Raw genomic sequence first — 19499 nt, 5'->3', positions numbered from 1 at the left:
CAAGTTTTCTGAAGTTAAAAGTTTCATTTACTAATCTGTGTATGTCAGCTAGTTTCTTCTTGGATTCTCTCAGGATTTCTAAAGGAAAGCAAGAATCATAGAACAAATGTGTCCATTAATTAAATCTTCCTATTAGTAGATTCTATTAGTTGGCAAAAACAAGTGGATATTTGAACTTGAATTTATTTTCTAACATTGTTACTACTTATTCTTTATAATCCTTACAACCATCGCATCAAATTAATACTCTTACATATTAACATTGGTTTAAATAAGTTGATTTTTAGTGAACAGAATATTGATATAAGTGCTCTTGAGAGAAATATGTTTCCATTTTTAAGTAGTGATTTTTTTTTTAATTGAAGTACAGTCAGTTACAATGTGTCAGTTTCTGGTGTACAGCATAATGTCCCAGTCATGCATATATCTGCATATATTTGTTTTCATATTCTTTTTCATTTAAGTTTATTACAAGATATTGAATATAGTTCCCTGTGCTATAAGGAAGAAATTTGTTTTTTAATCTGTTTTTATAAATAGTGGTTTATCTTTGCAAATCTCAAACTCCCAAATTTACCTCTATCCACCCTCCTTCCTCCAATAACCATAAAATTGTTTACTATGTCCTACAAGTCTGTTTCTGTTTGATACATGAGTTCATTAGTGTCCTCTTTTTTCTTTTTTCTTTCTCTTTCTGGCTTACTTCACTTAGAATGATGATCTCCAGTTCCATCCATGTCGCTGCAAATTGCATTTTATTCATTTTTATCGCTGAGTAGTATTCCATTGTGTAAATATACCACATAAGTAGTGATATTTTAAAACAAAGGCCTAAATGAGTGTGGTATGTTCTTCTTTTATTCAAAGAAGAGGGTTTGGAGTTTTTTTCGGTTTTGTTTTTTAAACATCCGAACTTTTCATCTATACCTTAAGTTTAATGTGAAGTTGCATTTTTGCACAAATAAAAATAGTCTTCTGCATTGCTCATGCAGATGTTGCTTTGAAGAGCTTCCTTTTTCATTTAAAATTAGTTCTCAATATATTTATACTTTTAAAATAAACCTTTATGTAAAAGGAGAAGTAGTGCATGGCCTAGTTGGATATATCATTAGGCTAGTGTACTTTTTGGTTTTGCAGCTCTCAAAACTGTGGTTTATTATTTAGATAGAGTATTAAATTTTATTGCCCTTTGTGATTGCTTTTTCTTTCCCAAATGACGCCATAAAATATTGAGACCTTAGTGGTATTTAGTCTATCTTAATTTTACAGATGAGAAGAAAAATCTTTAGCCAAACAGTTGTCTAAATTTTTCTAGAAAATAGTTTATGACTTTAAAAGCTTTTTGTTATTTGTAACTGAAAAAATCAAGTGGGTTCAGTTCCTAAATTGTTGAAGTTTCTGTTTGGTCTGACCCAATTTTTGTGTTTTGTAAGGTTGGCCCTCCAATATCTACTGGTCTGGCATCTGCACATTCAGCCAATTGTGGATCAAAAATATTTGGGGGAAAAAATTTCCAGAAAGTTCCAAAAAGCAAAACTTTAATTTGCCTTGCACCAGCAACTATTTACATAGCATTATACTGCATTTACAAGTACTTACATTGTATTAGATATAAGCCATCTAGAGATGATTTAATGTATACAGGAAGATATGTAGAGATCGTATACAAATCCTATGCCATTTTATATGAGACTTGAGCATCCTTGGATTTTGGCATCTATGAGATGAGGGGCTAGGGAGTGTCCTGGAACAAATACTTTGTGGATACTGAGGGACAGCTGTATTTGTTATCAGCAGCAGTCCAGTTTGGCTGAGCCAAAGGTCTTTTTAATTACCATTTTAATCACAAAAGATAGAAACTGGGGCTGTCATTCAAGTTTGCCAACACTTGCTATCAAATGCAGAAATGCACCCATTATACCAATTTTTGGAATTAATGTTCTGCATTGTGGGAAGAAGACGTTTTAAAAGTATGACTAAAATTTTTGGTTTCTGAATATAAAATATCAGACTGTTACCATCCTTTTGTATTGTATTAGTAAATCCTTAGTCACTACGAGATAAGGTCTACATTCCAAGATAAGTGATTCAGCAGAGAAGGATACTTTTTTATTATGTATTGTGTGAAAGTTTACTCTGCCTCTTACAAATACTTGACATAATTCACTATTCCCTCCTTTTTTTCTCTTGGATTCTGAAACACCACTCTCCCCTCTTTTCCTTACCTCACTGGCTGTCCTTTCTTTTACAACTGCTCTTTAATGTTCTTAGGGCTAAGTTGTGAGCACTCTGTCCCTGTTTTTAGAGATGTACATTATACCTATAGAAAAGCTTATAAAACATGTGAAAATATTTTTAAATACTCATGTGATTACCACCCAGGTTAAGAAATAAAATGTTTGCACATAATGGAGAAGCACTCTTCGTACTCCTCATTTGTTGTGTTCCCACCCTCCCTGCTCCAGGATAACCATAGTCTCAACTTTGATGTTATTCTTTTGCTTCTGCTTTCCCTGTAGTTTGTTTTTGTCTTTTTACTACTCATTATGCAGACCTCAGTGCTAATTAAAATTTTTTTCTCCTATGTTTAGAACTTTATGTAAATAGAATAATGCTGTGTATTTTCTTTTGTGATTCCTCCATACTCATATATGTGACTATTGCTTATTCATTCTCAATACTGTTACGTGTATAGATTCCTATTGTATGAATATACCACAGATTGTCTTTTCTACTGTTAATAGACATTTGGGTTACTTTAGTTTGAGGCTATTATGAACAGTGCTACTATGAAATTTTCATCATTACTAGTGAAGTTGAACATATTTTTATTTGTTCATTTGCCATTCTCTTTTATGAATTTTTTGTTAATTCCTTTGCCTGTTTTTATGTTTGGTTTCTTATATTTTCTTCTTTATTTGTAGGAATTCTTTCTGTATCTTAGACACTAGTCTTTTGTTGGTTATGTCTTGCAAATAGTTTCAGTTTTGACTTATTGGTTCTTTCTCTTCATGGTATTTTTATGTAGTCAAATCTATTTGCCATTTCCTTTATATTTGTTTTTTCTGTCATATTTAAGAAATCCTATTTTAGTTTGATGTTATAAAGATATATACTTATATTCTAAAGTTTATAGTGTTTTAGTAACTTTTTATTGGAATAATTTAAGTTGCAAATATAGTGCAAAGAATTTACTTATATTCTTCAGATTCCCCAATTATTAACATCATGCCACATTTACTTTATCATTTCTCTGCTTATATATGTGTGTGTGTTGTTTTTTTCTTCCTCTGGATCATCGGAGAGTAAGTTGCAAGCATGCCCCTTCTGAATACTCATTGTGTGTTCTCTTAAGAGCAAGGACATTCTTATCTAAATACTGTTATCAAAATCAGGAAATTAACATTCATGCAATACTATTATCTAATTCGTAGACCTTCAAAAATTTTTGTCAGTTGTGAAAATAATGTTCTTTCTAAGAAAATTTTTTCTAGTAAGGATCCAAGCCAGTATCAGGCTAATTTATTTGTCATATTTCTTTGGAGTCCTTTAATTTGGAACATTTTCTCATTCTTTGTCAATCATGACCTTTAAATTTCTGAAGAGTTCAGGGTTGGATATTTAATAGAATGTTTCTCGATATATGAGTGTCTGGTTTTAGGGCTGAAATAGTATGTTTTTCTCAGTTTATTATATCAGGAAACACATGATGCCAGTTTATCCTGTTCCTGGTGATACCAACTTTGGTCACTTAAGGTGGTTTCTGCTGCGTTTCTTCCCTATAAAGTTACTGGTTTTCTCTTTGTAATTTGTAGGGAAATTATGTTGAGATTATATAAATAGCTTGTTTCTTATGACTTTTCACCCCCATGGTTTTAACATCCATTACTAAGATTCGTTGTTACGGGGATGATGTTGCCGTATTGGTGATTTGCTAATTCCATCGTTCCTTCTAATTTATTAGCTGGGATTTTAATATAAAGGACTTTCTTCTTACCACTATTTCACTCATTCATTCATTTATTTTTATTATGTAAATTTGTATGAATTTCAGGTATATAATATGCTACTTCAGTGTATTTACATATTGTAAATAATTGCTGATGTAGTGATATTTACCACTTTACACAATTTTAGTGTAATGTTGTCTGTATTCATTGTACTGTGTATTAGCTCTCTATGGCTTAGTTACTACTCATTATATTTATTTTCTTCATGTCAGTATGGACTCGTGTATTCTTACTATTCTGTGGTTAATAATTTTATACTATCATTTTTCATTTTATGCTCAAATTTTCCCAGATTTGGTCAGAGGGAGCCCTTTCACACTAGGTTCTGTTGCCTTTTGACATGTCTTCATCATTGTTGGAGCTCATCATTACTTTCTTGCAGAAGATATTTCAGATCTTCTTTGCCTTCCCTGCCTTAGCTTTGCAATCAGCCATTTCTCCAGCGAGCCCTGGTTCCTTTTAATGGGAAATAGTATTTTGAAATCGGTGTCAAGGTGTTAGATGTGCTCATTGTTAATAAGGTGTCATTGCTCTAAGGCACTTTAAATGGACGTGACTAAGATATGTGTGTATGTGTGCTTCAAAAATTTATTTCTTTGTGTGTGTTTGTGTGTATGTTTTTAAAAACCACAAGTTTTAACTGATACCTCCAATTCCATTTTGGTACCCTTTTCATTGGTAATTCCCTTCTTCAGGAATGGAAATCTAGTTTCCATTGGCCACAGTGTATTTACTTATTTGCTGAATTCTATAATACACAAAAAACAGTTGCAGAATTTTTAACACATACCATTAACTTGAGGTTAATATTTGCATAAGTAGTTTTCTGGGCATTGTTCCATTGGTCTATTTGTCTTTTTATTTTTATTTTTGTCATTACCACAAGTCTCAGTATCTGATAAATTTAAGTCTCTTCTTAGTATCTGATAGATTTAAGTCTCTTTACCTTCTTCAAGAGTATCTTGCAATTCTTGATCATTTACATTTAGGAATTTTAGGATCAGCCTTTCAAGTCCTCAAAAAAAAAAGCTATTAAGGTTTTGATTGGATTACATTGACTTTATACATCACTTACAAGATAATTGACATCTTTACAATAGAGCCTTCCAGTCTGATCATTGTACATCTCTTCATTCATTTGGATGTTCTTTAATGTCTTTAAGTTAACTTAGGTGACTTTTCCTCATAAAGGTTTGCATATGTTTTGTTAGAATTATTCCTAAGAACTATACTTTTTTAGATCCTAATTCTAGGCCAGTCATTTGTGATCTGTGTAACTTTGGGCAAATTGCTTAACTGCTCTGCATTTTCGTTTCTTCATGTGTGAAATGAACATAATAATAGTATTTAACTGGTAAGAACTGTGATGAACGTTAAATGTAGTAATGTACACAAAGAGCTTGGAATGGTACAATGTGAGTTTCAACTCTTGTGTTTTAACCGTTGCTAATATACAAGTGCAGTGTTGTTTCTTGATTTCATATTCAACCTTGATAAACTCTTACTATTCTTTTTCTAAACTCTTATTGATTTCTTTTTCTTACTTTAGTGAGATGCACTGAACTAAAATTTATATAGAAATGAAAAAGTATCTAAAATAGTCAAAGGAAATAAGTGCAGAACTTAATATAAAGCTGCAGTAATCAAACAAGTTTGATAGTGTTGAAAGGAGAGATATATAGATTAATGGAGCAGCAGAGAGTGTAGAATTAGACCCACATGTATGTAGTCAGTTGATTTTGAATGAAATTACCAATGTAAAATTCAATAGTGAAAGAAAAATCTTTCAACAAGTAATTTTTGGACAGGTGGATGTCCATATTGGAAAAAAAATTGACCCATATATCACACCATACTGACAGACTGACTTAAAATGGATCTTAGGTCTATATATAAATCTTAAACCTATAAAACTAGAAGAAAGCATAGGAGAAACTTTTTGCAACCTTAGGATATGGGAAAGTTTCTTAGAACACAAAAAGCACAAGCCATAAAAGGAAATAATTTATATATTGTACATCAACATTTTAAAGTTTCGCTTCTTGAAAGATATCATCAAGAAAACAAAAGACAAGCTGTAGACTTGAAGAAAATACTTGCAGCACATATATCAGACAAATTAGTTATATCAAGTTATATAAAGAACTCTTATAGCTCAGTAAGAAAATAAACCATTAAAAATGGGCAAAAGATTTGAAGAGGTGTTTTAGATTTCAGTAATTGTGCTTTTCATTTCTAGAAGTTTTTTTTTAAGTATCTGCCCTACAGATATTTTTCAGCATGTACTTTATTTGTTCAAACATACTGTTTAAAATCTTCATCTGATAATTCCAGTGTCTGATATCTTTACGGTTATTCTACAATTAGATTTTTTTTTTCTGAGTTATTCATTTTACTTGGAGAATTAATTGTGAGAGTTCTTTGAGGCTTAGTATCAAGCTGGTGAGTTCCTCCAGAAGGAATTTGCTTGTCTAGGGGTTGCATTGGGTCTGTAGATTGCTTTGGGTAGTATGGCCATTTTGATAACGTTGATTCTTCCAATCCAAGAGCACAAGGTATCTTTCCATTTCTTTATATCATCTTAAATTTCCTTCATCAGTGTTTTTGTTTTCAGAGTATACGTAACCTCCTTGGTTAAGTTTATTTCTAGATATTTTGTTGTTTTTGATGCAATGGAAATGTTTATGCCAGTTATAAAATTCTGGTTTTTGAAGTGAAAAAAAAAGAGTGAATGAAGGGCCGCAAATGGCTAAATATCCTTTTTTATTGGTGAGTTGTATTCTATTACATATATATGCTGCATCTTCTTTATCCACTCATCTATTGCACTTAGGATGCTTCTATTTGGCCATTATAAATAATGTTGCTGTTAATAGCAGGGGGTATGTATCTTTTTCAATTAATTCTTATTTTGTGGTTGGCTTTATTCCTTTGATAACTATGTAAGTTTAAAAAGCTAAAGCTCTAAACATTCTCAGAAACAATAAAGAGTACATATATGTAAATATTTAAAAATATGTGCAGTATATTGTTATATGTATTTACATGCAATATATTATATACGTGCAGTCAAATTATAACAGTTCTACTTAATAAAACTGAAAAATGAGAAAAGAATAAAAATAAACAAAGAAATGTGAGGGGAAAATTTTAATCATACATCTGTTAATGTATGTATGGTATCTAAAATACATACAGAATTCTTACAATTAAATAATTTTAAAAATAACAAAATATTTTTTAAAAAAAGAGAATTTGCTGTCTGCAACATTAAAAGATCTGTGTTTGGGACCATTTTAATCTAAATCCATGATTTCATTAATTTTCCTTTGAACTCCTAAAAAATGTGAATTTGGACCGCAGATTTGCACTGGGGCTTGCTTTTGGATAGAAATTTTCAGGAACTTTTTTGTCTCTTTTCTGTTAAACACGAAGGCAGCTTTCCTTGCAGTCTTCTGAGGATAGGAGGAGCAGGAATATGGAATGGGTTATTTTAGGCTACAAGATTAATGTCATGGAGGTCTCTTGTTTAATTCCTTCCTTGGGCTAACCCTGGAATTTGCATCTTGTCTGCTACCTGTGAGGCTAATAAAATTAAATTGTTTCACAGGGTTGTTAGGCCTAGTTATGCTGACCGTCTTATTAGCTATTAGATTTTTTAAAGATCTTTTCTTTTCCTCTTTCATTGGGCATTTTCTGCAGTAAAGTTGGTTTGTATTATTTAGTCTGCTACTGTACTTGCATTTTAAAAATATGTAATAATTGTGCTTTTTTCAAATAAAAATTGTGCTTTTTTCATAGTATATACTGTCTAATATTTTAAATGTCTGTGTTGTGTCTAGTGACTCATCATAATTCAATCATTCTCTAATTTAGACATTAAGCTTGGTTTTTTAGGGTTTTGCTATTGTAAATAACACTGATAAACTGATTTCATAGGTAAAAATGTTATCTATTAATTTGTATTGCCTTAATTGCTATTGTGGTGGTACATTTTCTAAGTGTAAAATAGCTATTTTTAGTTATTCAAGTCTTAAGCCTTTTTCTGAAAAGTTTAAACTTTTCATGAAAATACTGACGAAGTTTAACAGGTTACTTTGCAAAAATATTTGTTTCTGCTTATTTGAGGAATGTAGATTTATGGATACTTTACAAACGATTCTTTTGTCAAATTTTAACAAATGTTCTTGTTAATCATATTTTACTTGGAAATAGTTATATAAAATTTGGCTGTAGTAATTGTTTGCCACTTCTTTCATTTGTTGCTGTTTAATGTTCAATGATAGTTATCTCAAAAATTTTCCTCATTTCTCTGAAACCTACTGCTAGTCTTCTGCCTCACCCTCCCCCCATAGCCATTTGTATTAGTCTCTTTGTTGTGTTTAGAGAGTACTTCCCTTTCCCTCCCCACAAATCTTAGTGGTTTACGGCAATTAACATTTATTTCTTTCACACAACTGACACTTGGACAGCTTTGGATCAGCTTTTGCAGCCTTCCTTCATGTGTCTTTTTGATCAAGGGTCCAGGCTGAAAGTGTTACTACATTTGAGGCATGGCATTTTGTGGCAGAGAGTGAAAATAAGAGAGCTGGTGTAACATATAATGCCTCTTAAAGCTTCTTTACTGAGGCAGTATATGTCATGTCTGTGTATGTGTTCCTATCACATGATCCAGTGCAGTTGGTCACTCCTCCCACAGAAGGCACTACAAGTCACATGACTGGACAGAGTCTCATGGAAGGGTCAAGTAAATACTTGGGAACAATAATACAATCTACCATATCTCTTCTTATGTTTAACTTTCTAGTGTAAATTCATGATTTCTCATATTCATATTCAAGCCTCTTTGTCAAGTCTTCCTTAATGTCTTAAATACACTTATTTCTGTTTTGAAAGTGGATCATTTTACTTCTGATCTTGAGCCTACTTGAATGTAAGTTTAACAGGAGCATAGATTGTTATCTGCTTTGTTCAGTGTTTCCTCAGTCCTAGAAGAATGCTTGACTCATAATGTGCTTTCAATAAATGCTTCCATTCTTATTTCATCAGTTATTATCAATTATTCTGATTTTTTGTATCTTCATTTATTGTCAACTCTCTGCTAGCTCTGTCCCTGAAGTCTGTTAATGCCTGTATTTTCTTAAATTATTTTAATAAAGCACAGCTAGATATTTGACAAATTCTGTTAATTGCCTTTAATGAAGGAAATAAACTTACATGGTCTTTTAAATCCCCTGGAAAATATATGTACTTCCTCCTATAAATATGCATAACACTCTTCCATTAAAAAAAAAAAAACCAAAACCCTCTCTTTGACTTCTGAAATCTAGCTTCTCACTATTGCTCTAAAACTATTCTTTACCTTTTACGTTTTTCATTCTCCTTTTTGAACCCTCTGTCCTCCAGAGCTCTGCATCTCTAGATCTTGGGGGACTTTGATTCACTGTTTGGTTTTTGGGGGGTTTTTTAAAAAATTTTATTTCTATGGCTATTCTCTTTTTCTCAGAATGTTCTCTTTCTTCCTCTATACTTAAGTACTCCCAGGTTCTGTTTTCAGCTTTCTTCGTTTCTTGTCCTGTTTCATTTTTTAATGGAGCTCTCATTTGTATGGCTTTCACATTTATTTATTTATTTATGTTTTTTGTTTTTTTATTGAAGTATTATCAGTTTAAAATGCTGTGTCAGTTTTCTGGTATACAACATAATAGTTCAGTCATACATATACATACATAGATTCATTTTCATATTCTTTTTCATCATAGGTTACTATAAGATATTGAATATAATTCCCTGTGCTATACAGTATAAACTTGTTTATCTGTTTTATATATTAGTATCTGCAAATCTTGAACTTCTGATTTATCCCTTCCCACCCCCTTCCCCTCTGGTAACCATAAGTTTCTTTTTTTATGTCTGTGAATCTGTTTCTGCTTTGTAAATAAGTTCATTTGTCTTTTTTTAAGATTCTACATGTAAGTGATATCATATGGTATTTTTCTTTTTCTTTCTGGCTTACTTCACTTAGAATAATGATCTCCAGGTCCATCCACGTTGCTGCTGATGGCATTATTTTATTCTTTTTTATGGCTGAATAGTATTCCATTGTATAAATATACCACAACTTCTTTATCCAGCATCCATCGATAGATGTTTAGGTTGTTTCCATGTCTTGGCTATTGTAATAATGCTACTGTGAACATTGGGGTGCATGTATCTTTTCAATTTAAAGTTCAGTACAATTTAATAAGTGTTTGATTATTAAATAATCAGAAACAATGCTCTAAATAAGGGCAAGAATCTCAACCTAAATAAAAAAGCTGAATAAAGTAAAACCAAGTAGTAAACTAATAACTCAAACAGCTTAGCTGTACTCTTGAACTTTGAACCCAGTTGAAAGGGGTTGGCCTTTGAAAATGGCATTACGTATTCATTAAGGATCACCCGTTTAATGAAACTTTACTTTGTAACAGAATCTCTTTATCAATAATATACCCTCACATAGCCATTTGGTATTGCTTTGATAACCATATTTATAGAAGATGGTTTTTTTATTTTAGCTTCTCTTTCCCATTAGGTGCACCAGGTATAATTTCCTCACCATATGCTGGGGCTGCTGGATTTGCCCCAGCCATTGGATTTCCTCAAGCTACAGGTGACTGACTCTTTTAAAGTTCAATTTGAAATGATTTTTTTAATGATGGTATATATTTTCTAGGAACTTATCAGGATGAAAAATATTACCATATTTGAAGGACTTACAGTAAAAGCGTTATGTGTATCAATCATGAAGTGGCTCATGCATCATGTATGATGCACAGCTTCCTTGTGTTTATAAATAATTCTCTCTGGTTTTATTCTCAATCCCAAAATTCTGTTGTATTTTCTTCATCATTTATACTTTGTCACAATATACGTTGGCACAGACAACTATAAGTTGACTATATTAGATAACCTAAGATTTGCCTTTTTGGTTGTTATATAAAATGTAAGTTCATCAATTACATGTTAAACAGACTTGTGTCTTATTTACCTCTGTGCCTTTAATGCCTTTGATGGCATTCAGTACATATTATGCAGTCAGTAAATACTTGAACTAATAAATACTTATAGTATTAAACTTATTTGTAAATTCTTTTTTTGTTTGTTTGGTTTTTTGTCATTAATGGATTCTGAAGATTTCCATAGAGGGTATGCATGCGGTTTTATTCTAGGGAATTTTTTTTTCTTTAGCTAATGGAGATAATTAAGAGATAGCAATTGGTTAATATTTTGATAATCACTCTCTTTTCCAAATAGTAAACAAAATGAATTAGATCATAACTTAAGGAGAAGAAGAAATTACTTTGATTTTATCTCTGGAGCGTAGCAAAAACACTTGAGGTTGGTGATTAGAAGAGTGGCATAGTGTTAAGCCTAGTCTACCTAATATATTTCCAGTTTCCAGCTGATCTATGAATATAACTGTATTTTAAATTGCAACATAGCTGCTTTCTGGCAATAATATTTATATCCTACCTTTCTAATTCTGGGAATTTTAACTGTTCTTTTCAGTGGAAAGGATAAAGTTAACTAAAGAGTGATTACAGAGGTTGAGGTTTATTTAAATGTGAAGTTTTTGGTGGTTTTAAGACATCTTAACATATGCTTAATTAAGTGAATATTCTGTCTGTCCCATTAAAGTGAAGACATTACTACATTGTTTTATTTAGGGAGTTGAAGCTTCCAAAGTTTCATTGATACACATTTGGAAGTAGTGATACACGGTTTCCCTCATTTTAGGTATTTCTTTTTGACACAGTGTGTATAAAAAAGCACTGTAATAGATGTTAAGAAAGAGAAAAGATTTTTAAAGAGGGCTCCTGAGTTGATGAGACTTTTAAGGTCTAGTAGGGGGATATACATATACACACACACACACAGGTATATATGCTACAGTGCAGCTAAAGTGTACTTTTGGCAGTATATAACAGACTTTAAAAAGCTGTTCAGAAGTTGCAGGGTTGGATTGGAGGGGCATAGGAAGAGGTCATGTGACAGACTATTGAGTATTAGATTTTATGGAAAAGCATCCAGCCTGAGAAGGTGTTCTCCACAGTTTTAAAACTCAGCAAGGTGATGGTAGTAATATTACTTCCTTAGATTTTCAAGCAGAATAATTTCATTGTAAATTATATTGCAATTTAATTATATGATTCGTGGTCAAGTGGCCAGACTCTGTCTGCTGTAAGGAATTTTGAACTTAAAAGAATCAATAAATTAAAGAACTGATTCATTTTATGTAAACTGGAGATTTTATCTTAGGTAATTTTTAAGCTGAGAACACGAATAGTGGGACCTGCTAGGGAAATGTGCTGTTTTAGATATAAGTATATAGTGTCAATATTCCAGTATTATAGAACTTTCAGTAGTTCTGCAATATTTAGGGGGAACAGAGAGTTCTGAAAATTCTTGCTACGAAAGAGTATTGAATTCTATAAATCTGTTGTTGATGGTAATGTTTTTATAGCACTTTACAAGATTACAAAAAGCTCTTTCCTGTATAGAATGTCATACATTCTGCATGTATACAATTCATCTGTTTTAGGTATACAATTCAGTGATTTTTAGAAAATTTCCAGAATTGCACAGCCATTACCACAGTCTAGTTTTAGAAATGCAGTGCTACCTCGCATGCATATTTGTGACGACTGCTGAAGGACTCTTTTTTAAAAAAAAAAATACCTGATTATATAATAGAAGTTAATACGAAAATTACATCTACTTTATAGAAATGTGCTAGAATATATCTAGTTCAAGAAACAGATGGAGTGCTTGAACTTACAAGCCCTTTGGAAAGCCTAATGGCTTTTAAGACCAGTGAATTTGGTTGCTCTGCAAAGTGCTGTGTAAATAATCAAGTACTAAGTATGATAATGTCAAAGGATAAGGGACTTTCCTTTAGATACACTCTGCAGGACAGAAAACTGACCTTTGAGATCCTTACAGTAGCTTTGACACATTTTCTTCTGTATTTTTGCTTTTGTCCTCATTTATTTATTTAAGTTATATCAAGTGTTACAACTTTCCAGATAACTAGAATATGAAATGCTTTCGATGTTTTGAAAAGGTCTGTCAGTCCCGGCTGGACTAGGTCCTGGAGCTCTTGGTCCTCTCACAATCACCTCCTCTGCTGTCACTGGAAGGATGGCCATCCCTGGAACTAGTGGAATTCCGGGAAATTCCGTTCTGCTTGTCACCAACCTTAATCCTGATGTGAGTTGAAAAGTAACATATGTAAAAAGTCTTTCAGGAGGAGGTGGTGTAGCTTCTGATCTAGGGTTGAATTCAAATGAAAATAAAATTCATCACTAGTATACATAGAAGAAGCATATAAAATAAATGCTTTAACAAAAGTCAACTGTCATTTCTACAAGTAAACTTACTTTAAAATTTTACTTAAATTAGTTGGACACTTACATTTTGTTATCCTTTTCAAACAGCTTATCACACCACATGGACTTTTTATCCTATTTGGTAAGTTGTTTTTTGGGGTTGCGGGGGAGGTTTGCTGTTTTTTATAATACCTGTGATATAAATTGAGCACATTTCATCATTCAGTAATACTTATTACCACTTTGTGCCACTTAGTGTGTCTGACACTGAGGGTAGAATAGCAAGGAATATTTAGTGAGTGATTACAGTTAAGACAAAGTTTTATAAAAAGCGAGATAGATTATAATGGGAGCATATAGCTTGGAGACCTAACTTAGCTGAGGGAAAACAAAGACAATGTACCAATAAAAATGAAAGTTAAACTGACTTGGAAAAATGAGTAAGTGTTAGCCAGGCAGAAAGGGAGGACTCCTGTCCTTTCACAGATACTAGCAGTGAGAGACAGAAGTCCTGGAACACAGGAATGAAGGAAGCCCGATGGAGGATGTAAGGGAGAGACATGTTGAAGCTGGACAGGCTGATTGCGGCAAGGTCATTCAGAGCTTTGTAAGCTATATTAAGGAGCTTGGTTTTTACCTACGAGTGGTGGGAATCCATTGAATAGTTTTAAGCAGGAGAGAGGCATAAAGAGATTCAGGTTTTAAAAGTAATCTTCGAACTTTATAGTAGCGTACCTCTATTAGTTAAAAAAATATTTAGCATGTACTCCTAATCTGTATATGATTAATTATTCATAACTTAATACATCTTTTACTATATTCTTTATGTATAGTATAATCAATATAAACAGAAATGTAAGCAATGAAATAAGCAATATTTAATATTCTGATGATTATTAATGATTTTTAAAATTAAAAAATTACTAGCATTTAGTGAGAAATGTAATTTAAGATGCGTCATTATTTTCAGAAATCTTTTTTATTTTGATTCAATATTCCAAGTTCTGATTCTGAATTCATTTTATTTTAGTACTTGATCTTAATGGTTGTCATAACTGAAAAAGACACCTTGTAACAATATGTGATAGAATGGAAGTGTTTCATTGTCACTTTACCTAATTAATTATGATGCTAATTTTTCAGCCCAGTCTACTAAGTTTTGTTGTACTTTACCTAGAAAAGTTTCATTTTTCCGCTTATAAAATTAACTGATCTTGAAAACTGTTGCATCAGAATAATGAGGTTAAAACTCACTAGTACTCTTCATTTGGAAGAATTTCTAATAGGGTAGAAAACTATTTCAAGTTTTTTGAGTTGGTACTAGGTTTTTTTAACAGCATTTTGGGGGTATATTTTACAGCCATACAATTCACTGGCCTTAAGTATGAAACTCAATGAATGATTTTTAGTAAATTTACAGACTTGTACAGCCATTACCGTAGTCCAATTTTAAAACATCACCCCAGAGAGATACTTCATACCCATTTGCAGTTACTATAAAAGTTTTTATTCATGACACATTTATGTAATTTTTAGTAATAAAATTGTGTATTAATGATAAATTTTCATGTCTCTTCAATAGCCAGAGCACATTTATTTCCAAAAGTAGTTAATTTCTCACTCATTTAGAAAAGTATCAGCCACAGCTTAAAGAACAAAGTGTATGTTATTTTTTAAAGAATGTCTATTTTAGCAACTTGTCATTTCTGAGAAGTACAGCAAATTTGGACTATTTGTCTTTTTGTTTTAAATTTTACGAGTACCATTCATGTCTACGTTCAGTTGCTCTTAGGTGCTTGCCCACAAGATAACCAGCACTCCTTTGTGTGCCTTGAAGATGGACATAGTCATTCTCTCATCCTAGTACAAAGTATGATAATGATGCTGCTATTTTAAGAGTCTTATTTTTGCAATATTGGTGATACCCTCTTCCACATAAACGGCAATATATTTTAATACACTAAATGAAAAAAAGAGAGAATGCCCTTCATAGTGTAGAAACTTCTGCCTAAAATTTCATCTATATATTAAATATTAGTAAAATATAGTTTTTCATATTGGTTTATATAAACAAATCAGTATAAATTACAGCTTATATTCCTCCCTTACTCCAATGAATCATTTTGTATTCCCTTTGGGATGTAAGACCCATTTTCAGGAACACTAGTATAGAAAAATCGGATGTAATAAGATCAATTAAGAGGCTATTCTGATAGTCGAGATATGAAATGGTGATAATAGATTTGACGGTAGTGAAAATGAAAAGAAGTGGACAAATGTGAGAGATATTTAGGCCATAGAATCAATGAGTAGTAAGTACTCGTTGGTGATTAGATCTAAGTGTTTGAGGAAAGGAGTAAGTCAAAAGATGACTCCCAGGTATCTGACTGAAACAAATACATGCATGATGGTACTGTTCATCAACAGAGTAAATGGACATTGGAGAGGACAGGAAAGGGGAGGTGTATCAGTTTGGGACATATTAAATTAGAAGTGTTTATGATAGGTACATCCAGGTGAAGTGGGGCACTAGATTAGTAAATCTGGAACCTAAAAGAGATACAAATTTGGGGGCATATGTATGAAATTGCCCAGAGAAAGTATATAGTATGAGGAAAGAAGCTTTCTTTAAATATATTAGTAAAATTAATTGAACGTTGCACAGTCAATCTGAAAAACTGTTTTGTTTTGTCTTTTTTAATTAGGAGTATATGGTGATGTACATCGAGTGAAGATAATGTTTAATAAGAAAGAAAATGCCTTGGTTCAGATGGCAGATGCAAATCAAGCTCAGCTAGGTACTAGTGATTAATGATCATGACTTACTGCCTTTGTATGTGAATTTTCCTATAAAATAAACTGATAGCTAGTAGGAAGTGTACCTCCTTCTGTTAATATAATTTCTTCATTATTATTTGGATCTGCCTATATTTCAGGATTTAAAGATATTTATTACTCTTTGAAGTTCATTTATCTATTTGAACATATTATGTTTAGAGTTTTGACTCTTGGATTTTTCCACTGAGTTTAAACTAATAAACATGACTTGTTTTCTTTCATTTTATTTGTTTGTTTGTTTTTCTTTCAAATTAAGTTTTCTTGAACTGTTGCATGGCTTAAAAGTTTGTGCAAACTTCCTAATAATGGTAGAAGGAAGTGTCATTCCATGGTCTCACCATTCATTATTATAGTGGCTATTGAAATATTACTACTCAGATTTTTTATAAAAAGTGCTTTGCTTAAAGATTAAACTTATTTATTCAATAACTATTTCCTGAGCATTTGCTATATTCCAGACACTGGAATTTCCTAGCACTCTGCTAGGAAAATAATTATTTTTTGTTGTGTGGCTTTTCTTTTGTGGTAGTGAAACAAAGTCATTTAATGCATTTCCATATGTTGGAGTTTTTATGACTAAATAAAGAGAATTTATGATAGACAGTTTTATAGAGACTCTATCTTAATACTCACACTTTCCTTATTATCTTTCTGTGCACCAGCAATGAACCATCTGAGCGGACAGAGACTGTATGGGAAAGTGCTTCGTGCTACTCTGTCCAAACATCAAGCAGTTCAGCTTCCTCGAGAGGGACAAGAAGACCAAGGTCTGACTAAGGATTTTAGCAATAGTCCTTTGCATCGTTTTAAAAAGCCTGGATCTAAAAACTTTCAGAATATTTTTCCACCATCAGCCACTCTGCATCTTTCCAACATCCCGTATGTATCTAATTAGTTAGTGTTCATTTAGATGATTAATAATCTACAGTATATGATTTGGGGAGGTAAAAACTCTAAAATTACTCTAATGTAGCAGCTGTCCTATTCACTAGTTTCTTGTTAAGATGATTATTTGCTGTTATGTCTTAAGAAGGTTGTATCTCTAACCATACACTCCAGAAGTGAAAGATAGCAATATTTTAAAATTTTCTTTCCAAATAATTAGAAACTAGTTACCTTTCAGTTATAAAAGAACAAAAATACATTTATGCATTAATATTCCATTGATACATACTTGTTTATCCCTTTGTAGAAGTAAAGACTCTTTAGTAATCAGCATAGCAAAATCAAATAATTTATGTATCTAAGAATTTGGTAAAACTGAATTCTCTTATTTTTTACCCACAAGTTGTAAAGCCATATCTGTAACTAAAAGCGAAAAATTATTTTCTTGTGACCACTCTGTATTAACCAGTGTTCCAGCAGAATTGTTCTTTAGTCATCATCTAACTTGGAGATCGACCAACTTCAGCCCATGGGCCAAATCCATCAGTGTTTGTATGGCCTGTGAACTATAGGAATCTCCAGGTGGCTTAGCTGAGTTGTTTTGGCCAAGTCCCTCAAGATTACATCTTTACATTTTCAAATGGTTCAGGGAAAATAGTTTTGTGATTTGAGGAAATTATATAAAATTAAAATTTCAGCTTCCATAAATAGAATTTCACAGAACACAACCACATTCATTGATTTACATATTCTTTATGGCTGGTTTTGAGCTATGACCACAAAGCTAAGTAGTTACAGCAGAGCCTGTGAGGCCATCAAAGCCTAAGAAATTTACTTTATGACCCTTTAAAGAAAGCACCTGGCAACCCCTGTTTTAATTCTTGAAATCCTTGACCTGCAAAGATGGCAGTTTGGTATAGCTTAATCTGATGCATGAAGTGGGCAAGCTTTGGCAAGGAATGGGGAAAAGCTGTGGGATATGGTTATGTCTGAGCATGCTGTGTGAAAATTTGAAGACTGAGTGAATGGAGAAAGGTACAGTTCTGGAACATTTTTGAAAAAGAGAATGGAAGATGAATAGGTTTAGAATAATTATTCAAAATCATGTTGAGTACCCAGGCTCCTAGCTAGTCTCCAGTTAGATAGGCTGCATGGAGAAACCTTGAATTTGAATTGGGCAATGGCTCAAACCTCCTAACAGCCAGGAAACTAGAGGAGTCTAGATTACATGCATCTAGGAATTTAGCAGTTCATCAATATAGTCAGGGAGAGAAGGAACATATTAAGATACTAAAGCAGGCTCCTTCTTAAATACATTTGCCAGGAGCTGGTCTCAGGTTGCATCCTACTTTGGACATGTAGGTAGAAGAGAAAAGGGACATTATTATTTTTTTAATCATCTACAAAGTTCTGGCCACTATGCTGGTGTTTCACATGTGTTACCTCATTTAATCTCCATAATAATCTTTTTGAAATTGTGGTAAAATGCATAACCTAAAACTTACCATTTTAACCATTTTTGAGTGTGCATTTCAGTGTACACTCACGTTAAGTACATTCATATTGTGTAACTCTTACTTATATCCATCTGCAGATCCTTGTCATCATCTCAGACTAAAGCTCTGTACCCATTAATCAGTATTTCCCCACTATCTTACTTTCTGTCTCAAGCAGTTTATCCATAAAGTCTACTTTATCCGAGTCTACTGCCTTGCTGGCAGATGAGGAAGTCTACTGTTAGTCTGTTGATTCTAATGTGATAGACCAGTGTATTAGTTATCTACTACTGCATAACAGATCACCCCAAAACTTAGCAGCTAAACAAAGTAGTAAATATTCATTATGTCATTGTGTTACTGTGAGTCAGGAATCTCCAAGTGGCTTAGCTGAGTTGTTTTGGCCAAGTCCCTCAAGATTACATGTGAAGGCTTAAGTGGAGCTAAAGTGGCTCACTCATGTGCTTGGTTGTTGACAGGAGGCCTCAGTTCCTTGCCACAAGGACCTCTTCATATGGCTGCTTGAGTGTCCTCATGACACAGCAACTGGTTTCTTCCAAAGTTAATGATTTAAGAGAGGGACAGGTGGAGTCCTAGTGTCTCTCAGCCTCAGAAGTCACATGTGTTATTTCTACAATACCCTGAGCATTACAGAGGACATCCTTATTCAGTATGGGGGATGAATTCACACAAGGGTGTTAATACTAGGAGGCAGGAGTAATTAGGGACCATCTCAGAACCTGGCTACCACATACAATTATTCATAATTACCTTGAAAGTAATTGAAAATGTCTTGGACTAGTAATGTACTAAAAATCTACTGGACTAGTAGTGGAAAATGCCAGACTGTAGAAGACAAGTCAGAGCTAGGGAAGTAGCTTTGATAGTATACTAGAGTT

The 19499-nt window shown here is 32.7% G+C and overlaps 1 protein-coding gene across 4 annotated transcripts in view; it reads left to right on the top strand.

The window, feature by feature from the left end:
• Positions 1-19499, top strand: part of PTBP3 (polypyrimidine tract binding protein 3) — an 89373-nt gene that overhangs the window by 64128 nt on the left and 5746 nt on the right. For all 4 annotated transcript variants that reach the window (XM_072959929.1, XM_072959927.1, XM_015248349.3 and 1 more), the window contains exons 8-12: positions 10585-10662; positions 13117-13262; positions 13490-13523; positions 16087-16179; positions 16882-17098. In XM_072959929.1, coding sequence (XP_072816030.1) covers positions 10585-10662; positions 13117-13262; positions 13490-13523; positions 16087-16179; positions 16882-17098 — 568 coding nt within the window. The remainder of the gene's footprint in view (positions 1-10584; positions 10663-13116; positions 13263-13489; positions 13524-16086; positions 16180-16881; positions 17099-19499) is intronic.

Source organism: Vicugna pacos, chromosome 4 (genome assembly GCF_048564905.1).
Source record: "Vicugna pacos chromosome 4, VicPac4, whole genome shotgun sequence".
Classification (NCBI taxonomy): domain Eukaryota; kingdom Metazoa; phylum Chordata; class Mammalia; order Artiodactyla; family Camelidae; genus Vicugna; species Vicugna pacos.
This window is presented reverse-complemented; position numbering and strand designations above follow the sequence as displayed.